The 24,546-nt window shown below is 29.0% G+C and overlaps 2 protein-coding genes across 3 annotated transcripts; one reads left to right on the top strand and one right to left on the bottom strand.

Moving 5' to 3' along the window:
* Window positions 1–152: 152 nt before the first annotated feature.
* Window positions 153–2,840, top strand: LOC145963313 (polyisoprenoid diphosphate/phosphate phosphohydrolase PLPP6-like). The gene is made up of 4 exons (XM_083085101.1): window positions 153–446; window positions 633–770; window positions 882–981; window positions 1,083–2,840. The coding sequence occupies exons 1-4, from the start codon at window positions 336–338 to the stop codon at window positions 1,466–1,468; spliced, it is 735 nt and encodes a 244-aa protein (XP_082941227.1). The 5' UTR covers window positions 153–335; the 3' UTR covers window positions 1,469–2,840.
* Window positions 2,201–22,640, bottom strand: LOC145963311 (alpha-tubulin N-acetyltransferase). 2 transcript variants are annotated; one of them, XM_083085096.1, is made up of 8 exons: window positions 21,598–22,640; window positions 15,801–15,950; window positions 14,451–14,622; window positions 10,152–10,293; window positions 7,684–7,786; window positions 7,496–7,583; window positions 6,874–6,920; window positions 2,201–4,263 (listed from the first exon to the last, which is right to left on the bottom strand). In XM_083085096.1, exons 1-8 carry the CDS (start codon window positions 21,699–21,701, stop codon window positions 3,975–3,977), a joined length of 1,095 nt encoding a protein of 364 aa, XP_082941222.1. In that variant the 5' UTR covers window positions 21,702–22,640; the 3' UTR covers window positions 2,201–3,974. The 2 variants fall into 2 exon arrangements, with proteins under 2 accessions (XP_082941222.1, XP_082941221.1); XM_083085095.1 differs by having other exon boundaries at window positions 2,201–4,266; window positions 21,598–22,639.
* Window positions 22,641–24,546: the final 1,906 nt, after the last annotated feature.

The following is a 24,546-nucleotide window of genomic DNA, read 5'->3' as shown; positions in this document are numbered from 1 at the left end:
TGAATTAATGTTAGATTCCTTTTTTCTTAGAAAATCGATTATCTTTTCAATGTTTTTAAAGATTATTTAAAGTTATTCCCTAGTCAATAAAGTTTTTTTACCAGAAAGAGTCGCTTTTTTCTGACCGGTTAGTAGCAGTTTGACAGGCGGTGTTCGCTGCGCATGCGCGAAATACTTGTGACCCGCCTGCCAACTGTCAACAGTCAACTGTCATCTGTCATTTATAATAGCATATACATATATAATGACGTAATAATAAGATAATAAAGAAGGCCTAACGGTAGGATGTTTAACAAAGTCATTTCAATTTGACATGGCTTTGATGGCCGCAATGTATGGACGTAAAAGTAGATAAATGTGAGATACATCAAAACGATAGTGACTTTAAATATTTTATTTATCAATTGTGTCTTAGTGAATTTCAACTGCAAGACAATATGCAGAAGGTATATTGATTATTTATTATCTATCATTTATATGCCTTATTTTATTTCATTTTTGTACATTCGCGATTCATTGTCGTATTTATAAATAAATAAATAAATATATATATTTATTTATATTAATATATTTTTTCGTTCAAATAGCATTATGTGTGTGATTCATTTTTATTTTTTTTCTTTTATTTTAAGGAGGAGGAGAAAAGAAAAGTCCCATCAACATTAAAGACGCTTTTAGCGGTTGATGCCTATTTAACTAACATTCTTGTTAATTCGGCACAGCAATTTTCAATCTTGAGGCAATTAGAAATACATTACATGGTCTTAAAGGTAAGATTAATATATTCCTTTAAATATTTAATCTATTCTTTTATTTAATAAAGTAAAATAAAACACCATTATATATATATTTTGATTTGTTTATTCATTACTTCATGTTAGATATCATGTCATGGCATAGTGTGGCTAATAACTAATCTTGTGTTACTCTGGATTGTTAACAATTCAAATTTATATCAGATGCAAGTCAATCTTTCAATAGGTAAATTTAAAATCAATATTTAAAAATTATATTAAAATGTAAAATTCCATGTGTATATTTCTAATATGAATTTCCAATGTTCCATTGTATGTATATTTCAGGTTTATTGTTAAACATTATTATAATCGCTGTATTGAAAGCAGCATCAAGAAGAAGAAGACCTAATGCTAACGACAATCTGTTTCCCAATAAAGAGTCTTTTCCATCTGGAAATGCGGCACATGTGGCATTTATCACATATTTTTTTCTCAATCTATGGCCTGTATCTTTAATATATGTGCCTCCATTGTTAGCGTGGTCCTTTTCCGTATGCATGTCCAAACTTCTGATGAGAATAAATTATATAGGCGATATTTTGGCAGGCATAGCTCTTGGTATTTTGCAAGGTATGCTAGTAGGATATATATATTTGGAACAAGAGACTTGCACTTATTTAGTTTGGTGGATTACTGATGAAAAGACATCTGGAGCTGAGTATGATGTTTAATAACATTATTTCTTATACTAAGGAATATTTGTCATTTGTTTTATATTATTTGTATATAATTATGCGATTGTATGAGTGATTAATTAGATATTTGATCAAAATAATTTTATAAGACACAAGTATACATATATATCTATTTTGGCTGCGGTCAAGACTGCACTACGAATGCTTTGAAACATCATTCTATCTTTGTTCTATATTCCATGAGGATAAAGATAGAATGATGTTTCAAAGCATTCGTAGCACAGTCTTGACCGCAGCCTTTAATGTATATGATATGAATGAAAGTTTGTGATAAACACTAGTTTGAAAAAAATTTTATATGAATATTTTTTGTAATGTAGATAAGGTATTTTATATATAAACGAGTATTTCTTTCTCCTTGTCTATTTATTTTTTTTTCTTTATTTGAAAACAAGACATGTACCCTTATTTTTCATGTATGTTATTTTTTTATATATCGTTCTAAATGTCTCTTTTATAAGAGTATGTCATATCATATTAGATCTCTATGGATTATATAAAATTTTTGTGTAATTGGAACGACAGATATAAATATTTAATATTTCTCACAAACTTATCGTATCTGCATATCTCAATAATTACATTACATTATACATTCATGCAAGAGTAACAATGTGTCACAATACTAATAGTGATAGCTCAATGAATAATTTAGACATATCAAATCATTGATTTTGCTTCGTTTCTTTAACTGTAGTCCTTATAATCTCTGCAGAATGTTCCTTTATTTGGATTATACATCCTGAAATATTAATGTGAATGCTTTTACATCTATGCATGATACACTGTGCGTTTTGGTATGATTACGTAACCAGTCACGTAAACAGTCTTCAGTTGATAATATAAATTTTTGCTAATGTGTGTGCGCCCTTTTTTCTCCATTCTACTTATATGTACTACATATTTATATACGTAGTATACTTATATATGTGTGTGTGCCAATTCTAATATCTATTAATATAATATTTTTAACTAATTTTATCATGCATTCTTCTATGGTATTTATACGAATCTGAAGACGTATACACGCATACACAAGCGATTCTCTCTACATATGAATGTGTGTGTATATGCATTACATGTGCGCATATACATATTACCTCTATAGTGAATATCAATCAGTCCTTAAATTCGAAGCGAAATACTGCATGTTCTTTATTTCTTCTCTGTTAAATATAAATAAATAAATAATTAATATTAATTATACGTCTCAGGATTGAGGCACGCGTGTTAAATAAGAAAAGACAGAATACCATAGTTTCACAAAGAATAATGTATCCACTTTTTGCAAGCTCTGAGACATCCTGCTTAATATTTGTGCAAACAATATACACAAATTTTTTCGATACTCGCTTTTTATAATTCCCTTTACACTGAAACATTTTTCATTCTCTCCTTTATCACATGCTAAAATTATATTATTAAATGTATAAATATGAACAGCTGACACAAATAGAGCGTTACACATGAAGAATAAATACAACATAAATCTTTCCTTGACATACAATTCTTGAATATACAGATACATTTATATTTTCTATATTCTCTAACTTTCTATAGTCTACATTCATTTAAAAAAATCCAGACATAACTATTGTCTGCCTCGCAATGAAAGTCTTAAAGTTTTATTACGTATTGTTACATGAGGTCCCTCAATAACAAGATAACATAGAACTTTTCTAATTAATTAATATTTTTTTCTCTCGTTTTATGTTTACGAATAAATAATGTTTCAAATATAATTGATCAGTATTCATCATCATAGACTTTTTATTTTTTTTTTTTCATTTTTCTATATTTATTAATTTATTTCTCGAATGGATATATGAATATGTAATTCATTCACCATACACATGATGAATGTAAACTTATCTGATAAATAGACGAATATTGAAAATGATGAGCAGACATTTATTTTATAAAAATGATTTCTTATTTTTTGAAATATCAAGCATAAAGTGTAAAATTTTTGGATGTCTCTTTCTCCAATAATTTGGGTGTCTCTTTCTCCAATAATTTTATTTAAATTTCTTATTCTTTTTCTCTTATATGAGACAGATTTAATTTTACTTATTCCCTTAACTTAATTAAATAACATAATCTTTAATCTGAAGATTGATTTTTTTTCATTTTTATATCAGAAATGTTCCACTTTTATTATATCGTTGTATTTTATCCGAGAAAGAATTAAAGAGATGAAAAATTTCGCTAGTAGTTCAGAAACATAAAAAATAGAAAAAGACTTGAAATTTGTAAATTTGCGGACTGCAATGTCTTAATCCTGAGTGAGCGATTAATTCTTCTTTCTCCCTAGATTGTAATCCTGTTTAAAGTATATGGATACAAAAGGAGCAAGATCTCTCCAGTTATTTGAAATTAGGATGCTGACTTAAGTCGAGGCAATCCGATTTATAAACCATTACGAGTTTTTCTTCCAAAAACGGGAAAGCGAGAAAGATAATTAGATATCGGTTAGATCGCTTCACCATAAAGGTGAATGATAAAACTTGAGATCCAGATGTCCGTGTTGATTGGTACCGGTGGCGACTTCCTGACCGCACGACGGCGATGGCTTTACATTCTTCTCCGTTTTCTCGGCTTCCAATACAATAGGAACGAAAGGTTTCGCTTGATTATCTGGCACGATAGGCGTCGGAACGGTGTTCATCTCGAGACTACGTTGCTTCTGTTCCTCCTCGGAGTAGATGCTCAAAGAACGCGGTCGTTCCAGCTTCAACGGTGGAGGCGGCGACGTGTTACCGCTATCGCTACTGCTGAAAAATCAACTTGCCTGTCAGATTGTGACAGACGACACACGCAAGAACAAGCTGACATTAACATGCAACATCACATGTCTCTTTGTTTCAGTCCTGAGTTCACGCAAATATGTCGTAAGCGTTTCTTCAAGGAAGAGTTCGTTTTACGTTCAATTACATTCATTACATGTCTCTTTGAAAATCAACACGAATCGAGTTTAAGTATAGATCTTGTTTTTCTTTTTCTCGATTTCAAGAATTAATTTTTTGATTACGATTAATTTTAATTTTTTTAAAGCACAGATTTCATTGTAAAAAGTGGATATTATTTTAACGTAACACATAATTAAAAAGAATAAACGTTGACAATAACTTATTAAAATCCTGTAAATAATGCAATTTTAGAATAATGCAATTCTTACATAACAGTACAATAGTTTATATTTCATATAACTCTATGCACATAATGAACAATAAGCATACTTAAGCTGACAAACACGAGGTGTTAAAAAAACTGCACAATTCTTTACGAAAATATAATTATTATAAAAAGTAAAACTGAAATGTGAAAATATAAAATAGAAGCTTTATATTTTTTATTTAAAAAAAAATAATTAAAAAACAGAAAAATAAATAAAAATTTTATTGCATTTTTAAAAAATCTTACAAATTATAAAAATATTTTAATCATTACATTACATATTGGTGTCTTCCACTTCCCGGCAAGATTTATTCTTGCGCGAATATAATTTTCAGTTATTTCAAGATTTGTTTGAACAAAGACAGCTGCCAGTTTAATTTCTCTCATCTAAGCAATTTTATTTTATTGTCGTATTTGTATATTTATACGAATTGCTTTGAAATGCTGTTGAATAAGATTATGAATGAGTTATTTGTCGAACAGAATTTAAAAAATTTCTATTTGTTTATACGTATAAATTGAAATATTTAGATTTTTCTTTGTTTTTATATCTCTTTGTTTTTACATCTCTTTGATAGAAGGAAAAGTAGAAAAGTAGAAATATCTAGTTCGAGCGAAACTCTACGTGCGCAGAAAATAAATCTTTATTAACTTATATATTGTTCCTAATAATTACAGAAGAAAAACAGAAACTCTTATAGGCTACAATTTACATAGAGCACATGTTAAACAAATATAACATACATATTCATATAAATCATATAAACGAAACTAAAATATAAATAAATCTTGACTTTTAAGCACGTAAAAAAAAGCTCGGCATTTCTCGAATTTTCTTTACTTCATTTTCTTCATTTTCTTTTTATCTCTTTTATACAACTCTAATTCATATTTACACATATTACAAATATTCACGATATAATGATTTTCAGTACTGATTTTCAGTTATTCGAATTATAATTACTATTATATATATACACACGCGCGCGCGAGTTATTACATATATAATACTTCTGTATAACATTACTAATCAATAAATTTAATCAATTGTACAAATAATTTACTTCTTTCACGTACAGATAGAAATGTACAGTGAGAATAATTCCTTTAAGGAACCAACAATTATAATATAATTTGTATAGATTTTAAATATTTCAAATGCGCGCGCATTTTTGTCAATAAAAATTAATATATCATAACAAATTAAAGATATTAGGTCACCTAGATTCCATTTTTTTACATATATCACATATTTTTAGTATTAAAGAATAATGAACACAATATTTAGTACTATCGCAAGAAATTATATAATAACAAAATGTATTTTTTACAAAAATATATGCTTATTTATTTAAAAGTATCAACAATTATACGTTTAATTTTATACTATTCGTTTCTCATATAAAACATAGATTTTGATGAGATCAATAATTCCATTTTAAATTCACACCGGACTTGAAATCCGAGACTTGAATGTGATCGAGGTGACCCGGAAATATTTATCGCCCGCCTAGACATCTTGGCAAGCGATGGCGTTTATGTATTTAGTATAAGAATAGTATTTCGGCAAGCTGTCTCAGCGACTGAGCATAGGAGATCGTTGTATGTCAAATTAACTCTCGATTAAACGGATTTTTCGATATTGCAAATGATAAAACTGATGAATCGACAATCATCAACGCAATGTGTTATCACAATGAATTATTTGAAGCATTTAAAGCGTTGGAGATACGTCGAACATACACTCCTAGCAAAATTAATAAAATTAAAGCTTTGGCGGTGACTATTAATTAAAGTTTGCTCACAATGCAACAATGCCAAAATAAATACAAATGTATATAGGCAATACATACATTTTCTTCTCTCACAGTCCTGTTTTTTTTTTCAATTTATTTTATCTACTAAATAAATCGTTAATATCTATGAATTAATTGTTCATCTTTTTACCGTTGAAGAACTTCTTCTAGTCGGCACCGTTTAAAAATTGAATTTTCATTGCACAACTATGAGAGAATTGTTTGTCACAACAGAGATCTCAACCAAAAGAATATTATTATATACAATAACATTCCTGTGCAATATACTATTATTACACATAATCACCCTCTATATAATCTTCTATTAAATATTAAAGAAATCTAAGGCAAGCAATTTGAAGGCTCGGATTGTGGGTCATCTCAGATTATTGCGTGAATTTTACTCACCCGGTACGCTCGGTTGATTGACCAAGCATCGCAGTGTTATGGATTATCTAGAAGAAAGCGTCAATATTTATTATGATTAGTCATATGTGCGTGTTATAACGTCTAGAAAACAAGAAAGATTTAACACTTAAGAGAGAGAAAGATAACCAGAATAATGCAATTAGCTGCCGAACGTTAAACTCAAGCAAAGAAGAAGATTTCTCCGTAAATATTTGTGTTTAGCTAAAAAAATTATTTTTCTACTTCATTTAATATCAGAGTCAGAAATAATAAGTGTAAGTTACATCACATATATTTAGTCACAATTAAAAATTTTTAAATATTCCTCCATATATATCATCAAAATAATGTTTAATATCTATATATTATATATATATCTCATATTTAGAAACAAGTATTTTTGAAATATGTCAATATCAAAATTCCGTTATTTTGCATGTTCATTTTAGTAACATCAATATGATTGAACACACAAGTCTTGCATTATAATTTTATATAAATAAACATTTGTATATATAAGAGCTACTATATAAAATGCACGCGTTGAAATTAATGAATGATAAAAAATATGACATCGATTAGGAGAAAAATATTTCCCAATATTTCCTCATGTCGTACTCACATTTGCCATGGAACAGGGCGGTCGCGCCGCGGCGTATCTACCGAATGCGCTACGCGAAACGGACGTTACATACGGGACTCCGTTGAGACTGAAAAGCGAAATTTGATTTTTTTTTGTTTACGTAATTGCAAAGTCACGGTTCGCATCTGTCGCTTCGCAGTCGGCGCGGTATCCGACGACGCACCTACCTAGCACCGTTCTTCCCGTTATTATTATTATTGCTCAGCGTTCCGTCATCCAAGCTCGTTCTAGGAGGCAAACTGTATCTGTTACTCCTCACATCTCGGCTCTCTATAAATATGAAAACGATAACAGATGAGAATTTAATTGTAGGTGAATTGTTACAAAAATTTGGGCGCAGAAAATGTACAAAAGTTTTAAATGTTTCATATATTATTTCATATAATTGAAACTAGATATGTTTGTTGAATTTACGAATGATATATATACATGTGTGTGTATATACATACATATACGTAAATATACATATATATCACATGTAAATTCAACAAACACATCAAATTTCAATTTTAAGTTTACTTTTTGTTAGAAATATCTTCAATAATTTAAAAAAATTAAAAATTAATTTTCTTTATATTTGTTACTTTTTATATTGTACATTTGCAGTAACTCACGAAATTGTATGATCGAAATTTCTTTTTAAATTTTAAAAAGATTATTTAGAGATACCTCATGTTATAGAAATATATTGTTTATATTCTTTTGATAATATACAAGCTGTAAAACATATTATATAGTTTATATATAGTTGTCTCCTTTTTTCGTAATTTATCGAACTTAAAAAATTTATCTCTTCCTTTATCCTTTCTAGATACTTTAAAATTTTTATATTAAGTTATACTATGTATTTTAAGCAGTTATCAGCGGTTATATTTAATGATAATTATCTGTCGTTTCATTTTATTGCCACTCGTTATCTCTTGTGATTACATTTCCCTTTCCGCATTTAATATTTCATCTTTCGGTAGACATATTCAAGGACATTGATTTCTCGAGAAACGCTATCAGCAAAATTGGAGCGAATCGTGCATAATTAGCATAAATGTGAATCAAGCAGTGACTCGACATCTAAGGACGGGACTTGATCGATCGTAGACATAATCGAGACATAAATCGTCCTCAGTGCGGCATTGGCCGAGATTTCAAACGTCTCCGATCGAGCACGTATTGCCGATTTAGGACGCGAAACTTGACTCGTCCCGTAGGGCGGCTCGACCTCTGGAACCAGATCTGACCTTGCGTCTGTCTGTAGCGAATACCTTGACAACCAGCGAGAGAGACGTTGCGAAAGAAATTTCACTGCATCGTAGGAGCGATAAAGAATTGATTCGTTCATTTCTCAGAATTCAAAAAACTAATTTTGCAATTACAATAATAATTAGGTGCAAAAAATTAACTGAAATAGATACATAATCAATATACAAATATTGTGATCACGTATATTTTGTACTTAATCAATCTAAATGACTAAGAGAGAATTTATATCTGAACTAAGAGAGAGAGAGAGAGAGAGAAAGAAATTTAGAAAGAAAATTTTTCTATGGCACATCTATGTTAAGACTAATTAAAATACTTATAAAATTTAACTGTGATGCACAAAAAAATCATTTCTCATAAAGATCATTCTAATTCTAGTATCAAAACTCATATTTATCCAACGTGATTAATATTTGACCTAAATTTGTTAGATGTTACTAAAATTTGCTGCCGTAAATTCCACATGTTACAAATAAGGTTCTAGTGGTACAAAAAATAGCGATAAATTATTGGTGCGACACCTAGAAATCTATCTACATTAGTAAAATATTTTTTTAAGTATGAGAGAAAGGACGTGAATCAGAAAAAATATTATTTGTGACAGAAAGAAAAATTATCACGCAATTTATCATTGCGATGAATGATTATTGTGTCGCAGAATAATTACTATATTTCGCATCGAAATAATATTTTATATCGCAATCGTGACTTATCTAATAATATTATCTAATATATTTCTGATAATGTGAAAAAAACAATCAATGTAGATATTATGCGAGATATAAGCGACAGATTCACAGACGTGAGACTTATTTTTGGCCGCACACGTCACTGGCCAAAAGCAGTTGTCACTGTTTTATTGCAAGCGAAATGAAATGTTATGCCTTTCATGTGCCTTTTTCATATTTGGATACGATTTTACTTTGATACATCTGTTTCTGTTATTTTCCATCGTAATTTGTGTCGGCGAAATAGAAATACTAGAAGAGGTCTTCTTTGAGGCTACCCTAATACTACAGGGTTAATGAGAAACTCTTTTCATTTTCATTCTTCCCCTTGCTTATTTCACGCTTTGTATGTATTCGTATATCCTTTATAACTTGTAATCACGAAAGTGGAATAATCATGAGAATTTTCCCTATGAATGAGTACAACCATAGAAAATTGTGCGAGTTGACTGCAAACATAGAATTATTATTTAGTTTAAAAATAATCATTTAGTTCAATATCTTTCTACAAAATTCCTTATCACAGATATTAACAACAACAAAAAATAAGAATAATGTGTAATATATTATAAAAATATTAGTCTTATATTTTACTAGATTTAATATACACATATAATTTAATGGCAATACACAGAAAGATAATTACATACCATCATTGAAGAATCCTTCAAAAACGACGAATTTATTGTTCTGTGGAATGATCTTCGAAAGTCCATAGTATTTATGTAGGAAAGCTAAGAATTTTTCCGAAGGTCGATCAATGGCCAATTTCACCGGCCTGATGTTCTCCTCCTATAAATTAAACCGTTTTATTGAAAGTGGAATAAATGAAAGAAGAATTAAATAGATGAAAAAAAGAAAGATATCAATTAGAAATACTAAAACGTTATTAAATTAACATTTATACAAACTGTCAAGATATAAATTCTTAAGATATAGCAACATCTATATAACAGACTCTAGATAAAAATCTTTATTATTTCAAATTGATTAAAAATATTCTAAAAAACACGAAGAATTCTTAGCAAAAGAAAAAATTAAGAGATTTGATTATTAAAGAAATTATTTTATTTTTTATTCAATTTAGTATAATTTACGATTTTTAATAATAGATTTTAATATATTTAGAGAGATTTCAAAATCCTTTTTGATGTTTTGATGGAATATAAGAGAAATTAATCCACGTAGCATGTATTAAATAATACAACTGTGTAAGTGTGATGAACTTTCATTATTTAGCGGAAGCACAAGTTACCGAATCGAGCAATTTATTGCGGAACCGAATTTCCAATAATAATCGTTACACAAAAAGAGAAAATAATAATCGTATACATAAAAAGAGTAAAATTAAGAGAAAACTACATTATATCAAATATAAAAAAATTATCAAGAATCATATCGAAATAAACGACTATGGTCGAGTTCAATCACCTTACCGATTACCTTACGTACGAGTGTAAAACCCGCCTACCTCTATGTATAATGACTTCTAGTCACGCATCTGTTTAAGATCGGTCGCATTTCACGATATCTCGGATTCTGATTGTAAGAAAGTCGCGGCTACCACGAAATAGCCCATTCGTTATAAAATTTCAGCCGCGCAAGATAAGAGAGTTTGATCTTTGCGAATAACATAATTTGCGAAATTTCAGATTTTATCAACATTAATATTAAAATAATATATGTATATATCATGTTTATGACTAGGTAATCTAGATAATCTTCTTCAGTTTCGAAAGAAAATTGACCGTCTTTAATATATGAGAGATATATCATCAATCATAATTGAAAGCAATTTTATTAAATGTACTTCGGATATTGGATTCAATTTTTATTCAACATAAGTTATGATTAGAAATTGCTATCTATTGCATGTGTTCCTAATTTCTAATATTAATTGCCTTGATAAATAAAATTTATTACTTATGATAATTTTTAATTATTTACGTTCAAATAAAATTCAATTAATATACAAATTTAACGATTTTCAACTGAATAAACTTTTTCTAATAATAATATTTTTCAGGAAAAAAATTATTTAATAGGAATCGTATCTCTTTAATTTCATTGATTAATATCACGCTACATACTTATAGTTACGACATCGTACTTTCGAATGACTCACTTCGAATAGTGTGACGTATGAACGAAGGAATATAATTACGGATAATGAATGTAAGTTATATATAGTTGAGTATTGCGTTTCAGGTTTTGTTTTGTTAGTAACCGATGCGTATCATTTGTAACGGAAATCTAGCAAGTGCTTCGAGCACGATTGAGCATTGTGACACGTTGAACTTGGTGCACAGTGTTGCGTATGCACATTATTTTATTTTTTCCAATTATTTCATTACTCGATATTTTTGTCGTCACGGTAATTAATTATTTTGGCTTAAGACAAAATGTGAATAAAAATGATAAAATTTTTAATTTAATTAGGAATTTTATATATTATAAGAAATGATAATATATACACTATTTATAAAAAAAATATTTAATATTATAGTTTTAATTTTTGTCATTCTGCGTTTATAAAAATTAATTATTTTTAATAAAGAAATCTTTTTGCAATAATTTCTTCAAAAAATTGTCCATAAAAAAATATAAATTGTTAAATTTTCTCTCTCTCTCTGTCTCTCTTTTTCTCTCCCTCTTTTTCTCTTTCTCTTTCTCTCTCAAATATCTATTTAAAATCTATTTAAAATTAAAAATTTGTAAGAAATAAATAATAATCGTAAAAAATTAAGTCTGAAATTCTATATTTGTTATAAATTTTATACTGTATGAATAAATATTGTATTGCAGATAAAATTTTTATCAAACAAAAGAAGAAAAAAAGGAACGGTTGTCTCTTTACGTTACAGTTCTGTGCACTTGTCCTCACGTGACACATGATTTCAGGGTTTTGAGTTCTCGAGCGGAACGAAAAGTGGTCTACAGAATTTTCCTTTTTTCTCTGTTGCTTATGCATTACTTTAAAAATTGCAAGAAATTGATCATGTATCATTATCTTTCTTCTGACTGAAAGTGGTTATTTATCTTAATTTCTATGCTACTGTTTATCAATACATGTGCGGATGATTCATATTTCTCAAATAATATAAGTATTGCTTTAGATCACATAATTAAAATTTGAATAAAGAATTATTAAAGAATATTGTACACTATATATTTTTAAATTAATTAATTAAATAATATATGCATATATATATTGCATATTTTATATAACAAAATTAATTTTCTTTATTTTAAATTGTCATGTGACGATATTAATATGTTATCATCGATAACAATGTCGATATGTTATCATCGATAACAGCATACATTTTCAATTCAAGGAATATTCTTTTTATATAATTTCTTTATTTTTCACGACACATACACACACATAGACACATACAGAGTGTATCACTTAAACCGAGCATCTTAAATATCTCATTTAGTTTTGATGATACGAAAAAATGTCTAAGGAAAAAGTTGCAATTGGAAAAGGCAATTATGATGACGGAGAAAATTGTTTTCAGTCATTTTTTTCGGACATTTGAAGGTCAGTTTAGTTAGTTTAAATAAAACTATCTTAATTTTTGACTTAAATCGATTTCACGCAATATTTAATATCAAAATTATAAGGATAGAAGGACTAAAAATTGAATATAATTTACGAAATATTTTATGCTTTAATTTGACATAATTTCATATATGCTATGAGAGAGAAAGAGAGAAATACTTCGTAAAATTTCTATTTTTTTATTTACTTCAATATTTACATTATTATTTATTTCAATCTTTTATACATAAAATAAAAAAGTCAATTGATATAAAGAAAACACATAGTTATTTCTTTAAAAAATTGAATTTGCGAGCAGAGAAAGAGAGTGAGAGAGCAATATATTTTTTTCTTAAACGTAACTATGTGTTTTCTTTACAATTTCTCTCATTATTTTGTGCAAAAGCGTTGAAGAAACAATAAAAAAATGAATATTTTATGAGATATTTCATACATAAAATTTATATTAAATTATAATATAAAATATCTTTATAAATTATACAATTTTTAGTCATTCTATTCTTATTATATAACTTTTTATGTCGAGTGATGCGAAGAATTAATTTATATATAAAAATTTAGAATGGTTTTACTTAAAAACTAGGTTAATTTTCACATTTGAAAAAAAATTATTCTATCATCATAATTACTCCTTTGAATGATGTAATTTTTTCGCATCATCAAAAACAAAATTTAAGATACTCAATTTAAGTAGACTGTGTACATAAAAGCACCCGTAAAATCATACTATCAATTTAACTAAATTTAAGCAAAGCATTTAATCGAAATTTTCAGAACAATTATTTTAATTTATCCAATTAAATGATTATAATTAGACTAATCTGAATAAAACATGTATTGCGCATTGTGAGATTATGAATTGTTCATAATAATAAATATTATTCGCTCTTTCATCACTAACGTAACGTAATTGCAAGTTACTTTTGTTTCACACGAAGTTTCGACGATAGCGATTTAAATCGTGACTGCGCGCGACGCCTTCTGCTCCCGTACAGGAAGTAATTATGCCTTGTACTGGCGCATCGCAAGATTTGTTTTCGAGCGAGGGAGTCCGCATCGTCTAGCGGAAACTCTCTCCTCACGTGAGAACGGCCTGTTTCTCGCGAACTCGTTAACACACAATTTTATCGAGAGGGGATTTTAATTAAATCGTCTTTGTCTCTCAGCAAACATATCTTAGAAACAATGATAATGCCAAAATTTCACTATATAATATATATTTTATGTAATAAAATGATTAATTATGAGAAGTTTTTTAAATATTACATAAAGAATTATACATGGCACTTTCTTTTGCGATATTTTTTACGCCTTATAGATAGCAATTCGAGATTAAACGTAATTGAATATCTGACGAGAAGTATATACACTTTGAACTTACAGATAACATGTGCTGATAGAGAATATTTCCCAGGCCCATACGTTGCCGTGATTCGTGTACATAAAAGTCCAAGATGCATCTCGCCTGCAGTTGATAATGCTCTCCCATCTCGTCGAATAGAAAGAGGTTCTTCGATCCCGTCTTCAATAAACCCACCACGCTACCGAATCCACTGCAAAATCAAGTGTATTAGTGCATGATTTTACACGAATAATTCATAATCGCGCGTATTTGCGAGACAACTTTGGAGGACACTATGTATTACGTGATCTCTCTCTTAATGAATGCTATAAACGATGCGTAATATCTACATATATATAGTTTGACGCATATCTCATACCATTTTCGTCGAAAGAATAAAGAAGAAGGAAGAATAAAGAATAAAAAATTCTTTACACTGAGAAAAAATAATGTCGAATCAATAACATCAGTGTAACTGGAATTTATTTTATTAATTCAACATTATTAATCAAATCAGTACATTGATTTAATTAATGTTATTGAATTAATAAAATAAATAAATTCCAATTACAGTGAAGTTGTTGATTCAACATTTTTTTCTCAGTGTATTTATAAGCGAAAAAACGCAGGATTTTTTTAGTAATTTTTTTTAGTAATTTAGTAATTAATATTTAGTAATAAGTCTTAAATAGATTTTAAAATTTAATTACAGAAAAATTATAATTTTAATTGAAATAATAATTCAAAACTTGATTAAAATGATAATATGTTATTGTAATTTAAAGAACTATAACGAGAAATATTTTTGCAAGAAAATTTTTCGCTAGAAGCAAATCGATGCTTGAATTGATACTTGAATTAATGCTATCGAAATTATTCAAAAAATAGTTTAATAATTTGGGGACATTCTGTTTACTATAAAAGTATTATATTGCATTTTAATTAAGCCCCTTTCAAAATTACAGTCGAGCTATATAAATAGAAAGTTGAAAGTTATATATAATATTGCCTGCAGTTTTACAGAATCTGAATATTCGTAAAGTCGAGACAATATTACAGTTTGGCACATCGATCCACGGGCTGTCCTACAAGAGATAATATTCTAACCCCTTAGCTGGGAAACACCCACTTTTGGTCCATAGTACTTAAATCCGCAACGCGCATCTCGAGTATTTCGATTTCCATAATTGTTGCAAGATGTATGATAATAAGAACTCTCTTATCTTATCTTATCATATTTTTATCGTTTTAAACGTTAAAAATAAGAAATCTTAAAAATATAAACCAAAGATAATATCAATTTTATTGAAATACTCGAGATTGCGAGCGTTTTAATTACACAAGCATGATAATACTTCAAGGATACAGTAATCATAGAAAGAACTTTACTTGTTTGCTTCATTATCTACGAGCAGATAAATCGTATGATCTGTGTCCCGAAGTTTAAGGGCGCTGGTGATGGGCTTATTGAGTCCTTGAGCTCTTGCAGATGCCTCACCCATATCATCCAATATTCTGCTTAAAAGTCTTTGACATTCGCTGGAAAAAAAGAGAAAAGATATTTATTATACATCTACGCTCATTTTTAAAGAGAATCAAGCATATTCGTTTATAAAATAATTTGTAATTAAAATATAAAATAAATATTTTAAAAATGATTCATAATTTATGATCAAACTGCATCATTAATTACAAATAAAAATTTTGTGATATTTGGAAGATTTCATGTTTTTGCAACCGTAGATTTTTTAAATATCTTTAGAAAATAATTTGGATTATTTTTTGATAATTCTTAATTATATAAACATATACAATTATATATATATATATATATATATATATATATATATATATATAATGCATGTGAAATACTTTATTTAAGAATTGTAGATTCTTATCTTATAAATAACTGAAAAATTATAATCTAAATTTAATCACGAATAATAAAGAAATAATCAAAAATTATTTTCTAAGGATACTTTAAATCTACAGATGCAAAAATACATGACAATTATCGAGTACAATAAAATTGTTATTTATTATTAAAAAACACGATTTGATCGCAATCACTTTTCGAATCATTTCTTTTGAAATATAGATGCTGCGAATGTCTCTTGAAATAGATGCGAGTAAAAAATAGCATCTCGCTCGAGCATTTCGCCGCAATTATATAAATTGCGATTTATCGCTGAAATAATACGAAACAGCTACGTTCTACTTTTCGTCTTTACACATTTTATATGCTTTATACGCCCATCATTCTCATAGATTTATGCTAATTAATTCCAGACGGCAAATTAATTCCGATCAGATGTTCTTCTGTCAAGTATTTAGAACGAAACGCTTTTGTAATAATCTGTATAACTAGTGGAAAGCAGCGTGGTAAATATACGGTACGTAGAAAGTATCTGAAACAAGTATTCAGATAAATTTCTAAACATTAATACTGATTATAAATTAATGTTTTAATATGTTTAGAGTTTATAAAAGTAACATCAATACTAACACCATATAAATCTAACGTATATATATTTATTTTAAATAAATAAATATATTACATAAATTATATATATTAATATAAAAAGTTAAGCTATGTAATAATGTAATAAAAAGAGCTATATTATATTTATGTAATTTTTAATCTTGTGCAAAGTAACATACAATTTTGCTATTCGATTGATTTCCGCTGTTTACGAAATTACACATTAGAAAATTATGTGAATGTAATTATTCCTCGCACATCATTCAGTTACGAGCAGTGACCTAATTCAAGTTTTGGACGCACGCCAATCGCTTGCTTTGCGATAGAGATCAAGTTAATTTATTCCATCGATATTATGTCTTTTCTCCTATAGTCATTATATTATAGGTGTGAAGTATGATGGATTATGTTGCATGATGACGTGAATAACTGCTATGTGTAGAAAGCTGCATTGCGAAATCCAGCTAATCTCAAAGATGAAATTTTGCGGAAGTATCTTATGCGAGAAACCTGCCTAATTTTAACGATGGATTCTCTTACAATTTTAGGATCGACTTTTTTTTCAAGAAATCAATTTCTTTCTTTTCAGAAATTTGATAGAAAGTTATTGTTTAACTAACTACATATTTAAAGTTAAAATGTAAAATGTTGCAAATTGTAAAATATATAAGAAATAAAAAATTATCACATATATATGAAATTTTTTAATTCTATCTGTCTAAAACAAATTCTTCGTATTTAATTATTTTTAAAAGAACATAGAATATATGTATAATAGAATATAACAATATAACAATATAAAATTCTTCATATAAAGTTTGATATAATACAAATTTATTAGGAATTTTGTGATTTAGATATTTGTTGCGCAGATTTAAAAGTTTGTTACAATTTTAAAAAATCTGATTTTTATTTAGAAAAAAAATATCACAGGTATAAACAATTGTTCACATTTCTATGATTTTATTTTTTCATCTTGGTAAGCCATTTTTGCATTCTCCAATATCATTCAGTAACGGTTCTTCCGATTATTCCGATAATAGTCATATCTGTCATTGGCCCGGTTTTATAAAAAGGATCAAGGTAATCAAGGAAATACGATTTATTCGTTCGTTCTCGCACATCGATGAAATGTACGTATTGTAGATTGCTCGCATTCTTTGCTCCAATAATTCTGTTTGATTGTATTTAAAATTATTGACCGAATCAAAAGAGATAATTTCCGTCATGTGCATTAAACTTTACGAGTAAAATGGTTAATTATATGCGTTCATAAGAGCAATTTTTTATATGTACGTGAGAAATATTAGAAACCGCGTGAGAATTTACGAGGAGTATATAGTTGATTACATTTTAACGAAGCTATAAATCGCAGTTAATAATAAAGCTTGTAATTTATCTGATGATACAATATATCATCTATGCAAAAATAAACTTTCTAATTCATAACGAGATAATGGATGAAAATCTAAGTATCTGACACAAAGTATGCTAAAGAGATAATTGATTAATTATTTATTTAACCAGAAAATTAATTAATAATTATATTAGCAATAAAAAATAAAGAAGAAAGCTGATTTGTATTGTTATAGAACGTTTGATTTGCAAAAATTTTGCCTGAATCAATATGATAAATTTCATATTGATTCAGATACAAGATTTGCAAATTGAATGACCTGTAATAATAAATCTTACTGAGGATTTTTCTTCACTTTTATTACTAATATATATAATTTTAGCATGTCGTATTTACAGTATTTACGTATTCTCAGCTTACATACGCAATTAGCAAACCCATACCCAAGATTTTGGCGACTATTTCCGCTGTACGAGTATCAATTAAGAGACTATTACGGCGATTTATGTCTAACGACCGGGCAACGACCGATTTTACAGCATATACATGTAATAATATTACGTCAACTATTCCTGTCGAGAGAGAGAGACAAGCAGAGACAATGTTTTCCGCATAATAATCGAGTGACGATGGACGAACCTCGCGCGATTGTATAAGAAAACCAGCTTCTCAGCTATTTCGTCATAAACTTCCGCGAGCGTCGCGAATCACTGCTCAAGAATTCGATGGAGACTGTTGCGAATAAACTGGGTGCTTTGAACCGAGAATCCGCGGTACCACATAGATGCTCGTCTGTCCGATTTACTCTTGTTCAAAAATGCTCATTTATTTCGCGTTTCGCCAAGTTTCTCTTCCGGCAAAAAGCCCGCTCTCTCGGAACAGAACACATTTACTTTTTCTAAACTCCTTACTTGATAAGCTTGAAGCGTTGTACTAATTGCTGTTTTATGAGAACCGATCCGAAACAGTTATCGTTGTGATTCCGATGAAATAATATATAAATATATAAATATATAAATATATAAATATGAAATAATATATAAATATATAAATATATAAATATATAAATAAATATATAAATATATATAAAATATCTGAAAAAATAATTTATCATGAGAATAAGTCATAATAGAACATATAATATATAAACATATTGTATATACTATAATTTTATAAGTGAGTTGAAGAAATGTCAAAATGTGCGGAATTTTATCTTAAACTTTATCGTGGAAATCGTTTGCGTAAGTAATCCGCGACCTAGATCTTAATTAACGGTATGTGCGACTTCTAAGCGCTATCTTTCAATCAGCTAGATACATATCCGGAAACTCGCGATCATCAGCAACAGCGACAGATTTAAAGATGCATCAAATATTTATTCACTAATCATGCAGCAGCAATAGCATAATTCAAATTGTATTAATAATATTTATCAGTGCATGTGTGGTTTATTAAAAAATATCGCACAGAACTTATTAATAGATAAGCAATTTATCGTAATCTCCGATTAATCAGAACACACTTAAGATTGCATCAATCTGCTAATTATCGCATACAATATTTTATTATTTTTTATGGATTTAAAATACTGCGATAAACATTATTAAATGGAATACGGGATAGAAGATTTCCTAAGCTGCGATGATACTTACAAATTATTCGCAGCGCTGCTCCAGAGTATGCATTTGGCAATGCTCGAAGAAATATCGTCATCGCGACTAACGAATATGTATAATTATCTCGTGTTCTCGAGCATTGCAGATATCCTTATTAATCCGAGACATATCTTAATGTGATATTACATCTTTTATCGTATATATATTACATGTTAGCAGAAAATTTATTTCTATAATTCCTCAGAAAGCACGTAAAATTAAACAAAAAAAATAAGAAGTTTTATAATTTACTGGTATTTTTGAACACGTGAATACGAGACGAAATCTTTTAATTTTAATTCTAATTGAAAAAATTAGAGTTATAAATTTCAATTCTTTTAAACCTTTAATTAAAAATGTTTTATTTCTTTCAAATATTTCAATTTTAATAAAATCAGATCAGATATTTTCGAGAGAACACAAATCCCTTGGAATTCATTGAGAAATCCATCTAGTTTGACGTCAATTATCAAACATTCTGCGATTCAATGATACATCTGATGCATGAGATTCCGCGCTGTTTGACATATATCGCATCTGTAAATCTGTGGCTGATGCATCACATACAGAATATTATGAGACCCGTTTCTCGCATAAACGGACGCGTAAAAATTTAATATTCATTACATGTTTGTGGGAGTAGATTTTTGTGTTTACAATCCATTGAGCAGCAAAAAATCTATATTTGCTTATTATAATATTTTCCGCTCAATATACACGAAAAATAAAATTTGCATGCAATTAATAAGGCATACAAATCATGAATCTCATAATAAGGAATTTTAAATTAGAGATAAAATATAATGTACATTAATGAGCTACAATTTTAATTACTGTGCGAAGTAAAAACAACGGATTAAATAATGGATTAAAGGGAAAGATAGTAATAACAGTAATGTGAAATAAATTAGAATTGTGTCAATAATAAAATATTGCTTTGCAGGAATTTACAGAAATCAGGCACTGAGCGGCCAGATTGCTATCCTATTAATACGTAGTGAAAGTTCCGCAGCTGTACACATGTCCATTATATTACGATCACCGATGTAACCTTGGCGGTAATTGATGATACACAATACCTTCACGTGTATTTGTTCTTTTTTTCTCTTTTTTTATAAAGAAATTCATGCAGTTTTATGTCTCGAGTATAAAAAGAAGCGACATAGTATGATCAAATTTAACAGACAATTTGTGAAATACACAAAAAGTGACTTTATATTCTTTTCAATTTTTTAATAGAATTTTATATAATATTTTTTTTCGATAAATCAAGATCTCTCTCTCTCTCTCTCTCTCTCTCTCTCTTTCTCTTCTCTTTCATACAATTATTTATATTTTGAAATTAATAAATCTTTTATATAGATATATCCACCATATATTTCCTAGATTTAAATAATTAGCTTCTTTATATAAAATGTAAAAAATTTCTTAATTGTCCCCAAATATCACCAACACAAAGTGACTATATGAAATATAATATATATGATATATGATATTTAAATATTCATATTACTTCTAAAATCAAATTTATATAAATGCAATACAAACAGAAAGCCAATAAAGCGAGGTTACTCGCCATTATTGAAATCATAAAATCAAGTGTTTAAGGCTTTTAAAACGGACATTGCGCAACTCTATTAATTATCCCCCGAGAGAGCTATTTCAACAGCTTGAGTTTAAGAAAGTACTCACTTCAACTCACGTCGATCACCTTTGAAATCTTCCGGCACCAAGTTATGCGTGACCTTGTTGATCTTTCTGGGCAAGAGTTTATTTACGTTGAACTTGAACTCCATTTCGGCGATGGGGTCGTTGTTGTCACCACTCGGATTGTCCACCTTTCCTCCTTCCTTCTCGTTTTTGTCTCTCCTCGTCCTCGCGTATATACGTCTCGTGCGTTGCTTCGTCCGGGTGGATACCTGCGAGACTGTTTTCCGACCCTGCGTTCCTTCGACCCGGGGCGAGACGATGGCTCGCCTTGAATATGGCCGTTGTCCGCGCACCCTTTTGCGACAACTTCACGCCGCGTTGTTGATTGTCACGTGAACATCGATCGTATCGCTCTCTCTCTCTCTCTCTCTCTCTCGCGCGCGCGCTGCTGTCACTGATGCAGAATCTCGTATCCCAAATTGACACTTGGGTTGTCACGTGGATCCACGCTAATCGTTCTTCAGCGCGATGATCGATCACTCTTCTCGTCCAGCCGCATCGCTCGCGAGGACACGGTTCGTTCCGGCCAAACACGGACGAGAGACACGGACGCGCTCCGGAACGAATCGATCGCGACTCCCGCAAACTCGTGCTCCCTTCACGACTCACGGCCGACTGATAGCCATCGCCGTCGTTCGCGAACGTAATACGCCACCTCCGCGTCCCTCCTTCGCGAAACTGCGATCTTGACGTTCGCTCGGACGCGCGCTTTCGAAATGTCTGCGCTTCGGCCACGCGCGCCGCGCGAGGTAGAATGTGACGTGTCCCCGGGTCCCGTCGATTTGACGAGATTTTTGCGAAGTAGGTCGAGAAGGAGAAAACAATCGCGATGTAACCGAACGATTTAACGTCGCGTGCGAATTTCAATCGACAGACTCGACAATCGCATGTCGAGTATCTGTTTCATTTTAATTCCGCGTTCAATTTTTCTCGTAAAAGCGGCGCGCCAGGATGCGCGCGCATATGTCAATAGGGTCGTATTTACATGTGGGCAGCGTTTTGATGAACAATATATTTTTTTTGTCGAGAGAATGTGTTTACATCTTGACGTTTCTCTTTCTTATATTTACTGTTTATAAAATATAGTTTTTTTTTTATTATAAATAGCGTGCTTTCAACTCTAAGAATTATCTCGCACATTACTATCTGGATTTTTTCCTCTTATTTATGCTAAATATATAAAAGATTATATTTAGAGTTGATTAAAAAATAGAAGAATTAAGAATAATAAAGATAGTGTGTAATTTTATTATAGATATAGTTTAGCATAAATGAATAATATATCGGAAAATTGCAGGTTAGAACCTCATATTTTGTTATGAACTTTAAATATTAATAAATCTTTCTATATATTTATGTTTATTTAAAATGTTTCAATTTATTTTTCTTTTAATCTTTGAAGAAAAAATCGTTTAATAAATATAACGAATTTTATTCATGTTACATTATAATTAAAAATTACCTGTGCAACTTGAATCCACCACTGATTTTGCGAAGAATCTTCACAAGTTTCGTTGCTTTAACAACAGAGGACGTCGTAAATTTATTTCCTCTTTGAATATATCGACAACAACACGTATCATCTCCTCAATTATCGACACTTAGTAAGTGCAGTTTGAAAAAAATTTGCGTGCTTTTAAATATCTAAATAATTCGAGTCACGGGCGCGTGAGATCCTTTTCTGCAATTTGACAATCTGTGTGCCAATAATAGATATTTTTGCATAATTTAATGTGTCGCGTTTAATATAATATAATTTGTTAACATTGCGCTGAAGAAGGATCAAATATGATCCGAAACGTTCGTTTTTTATTATTGCAATTTTGAGTTTTTGAAATAAACCAAATTGGCGCTGTGGCGCTCTTACACAGTAAAAAATAAAATGTTAATTATAACATTTTTCACATGTCCAAGAAAGTCCTCTCTAAATTTTAAGTTAAAATAACTCATTCGTCGTATGTTACTTATTGACAAACTAAAAATGTTAAATAATTGACACAATACTTTACATTTATTTTTGTTATCGTGACTTTAAATGTAATGTAAAAATAACATACAAATTAATTAAAAATTACATGAAAAAATAGTTACAATAACTCGTAAGAAATGTTGAGGACATTAACATATAATAATAATTATTTTAACTTAAATTATTTGTAGAAACATTTGATTTTAGTAAATTTGATTATTTTTGTATGTCAAAGTTCAAGATTATTTGAAGATTCACTTTAACTTTCCTTAGAATGTTAAACTGATTTTGAGACATGTTGATTGTTTAGAATGATTATATTAAAAATATTCAAAATAATATTCCATTTCTAAGAGACATATACAAAGTGTTAAGTTATGAAGTTGACATAAATGTAACACATGAAAACGTTATAAAAATAATAACATATAGGTTGTATGTTAATTTTACATCAAAGTACTAATCAAAACGTGGTAACACAAGGAAATTTTAAGATATGGACGCACAATTTTTTACTGTGTATGTGCCAACCTCGATTTAATATGTAATATTACATGTTATATTTATGAACGGAAATACATTTAACCAGTAATTAATCGGTAATATTTGTATAACATTACTTGTAACATTCTATTTTGTTGCTTTTATAATATTAATATATTTTATTACGTAGTGTTTATTTATTAAGCTTCTATTTTTATACCGGACTTTTGCATTAAAATATTAAGAAAACCTGTTATTAAAATATTTAACAATTTTCAATATTTATTATGTACGATGTACGATAATATATTTATAATTTATTATATAATATATCCTAAATGATCAGATATTTATTCGATAAAATTAACCGGATTCTCGTATATGTTTACATATGTTTACATATGTACGCGCATCAAAATTCGAAATTGCAATCAAACTTAATGAAAAGCAACACATTAAATTTAGTGCATTGGATCAGA

The sequence above is a fragment of the Camponotus vicinus genome, unplaced genomic scaffold (genome assembly GCF_025532165.1).
Source record: "Camponotus vicinus isolate PSW18456_S1 unplaced genomic scaffold, iyCamVici1.0 SCAF_12, whole genome shotgun sequence".
In the NCBI taxonomy this organism is placed as follows: domain Eukaryota; kingdom Metazoa; phylum Arthropoda; class Insecta; order Hymenoptera; family Formicidae; genus Camponotus; species Camponotus vicinus.
Note: the sequence above shows the minus strand (reverse complement) of the source record. Positions and strands in the feature narration are given on the sequence as shown.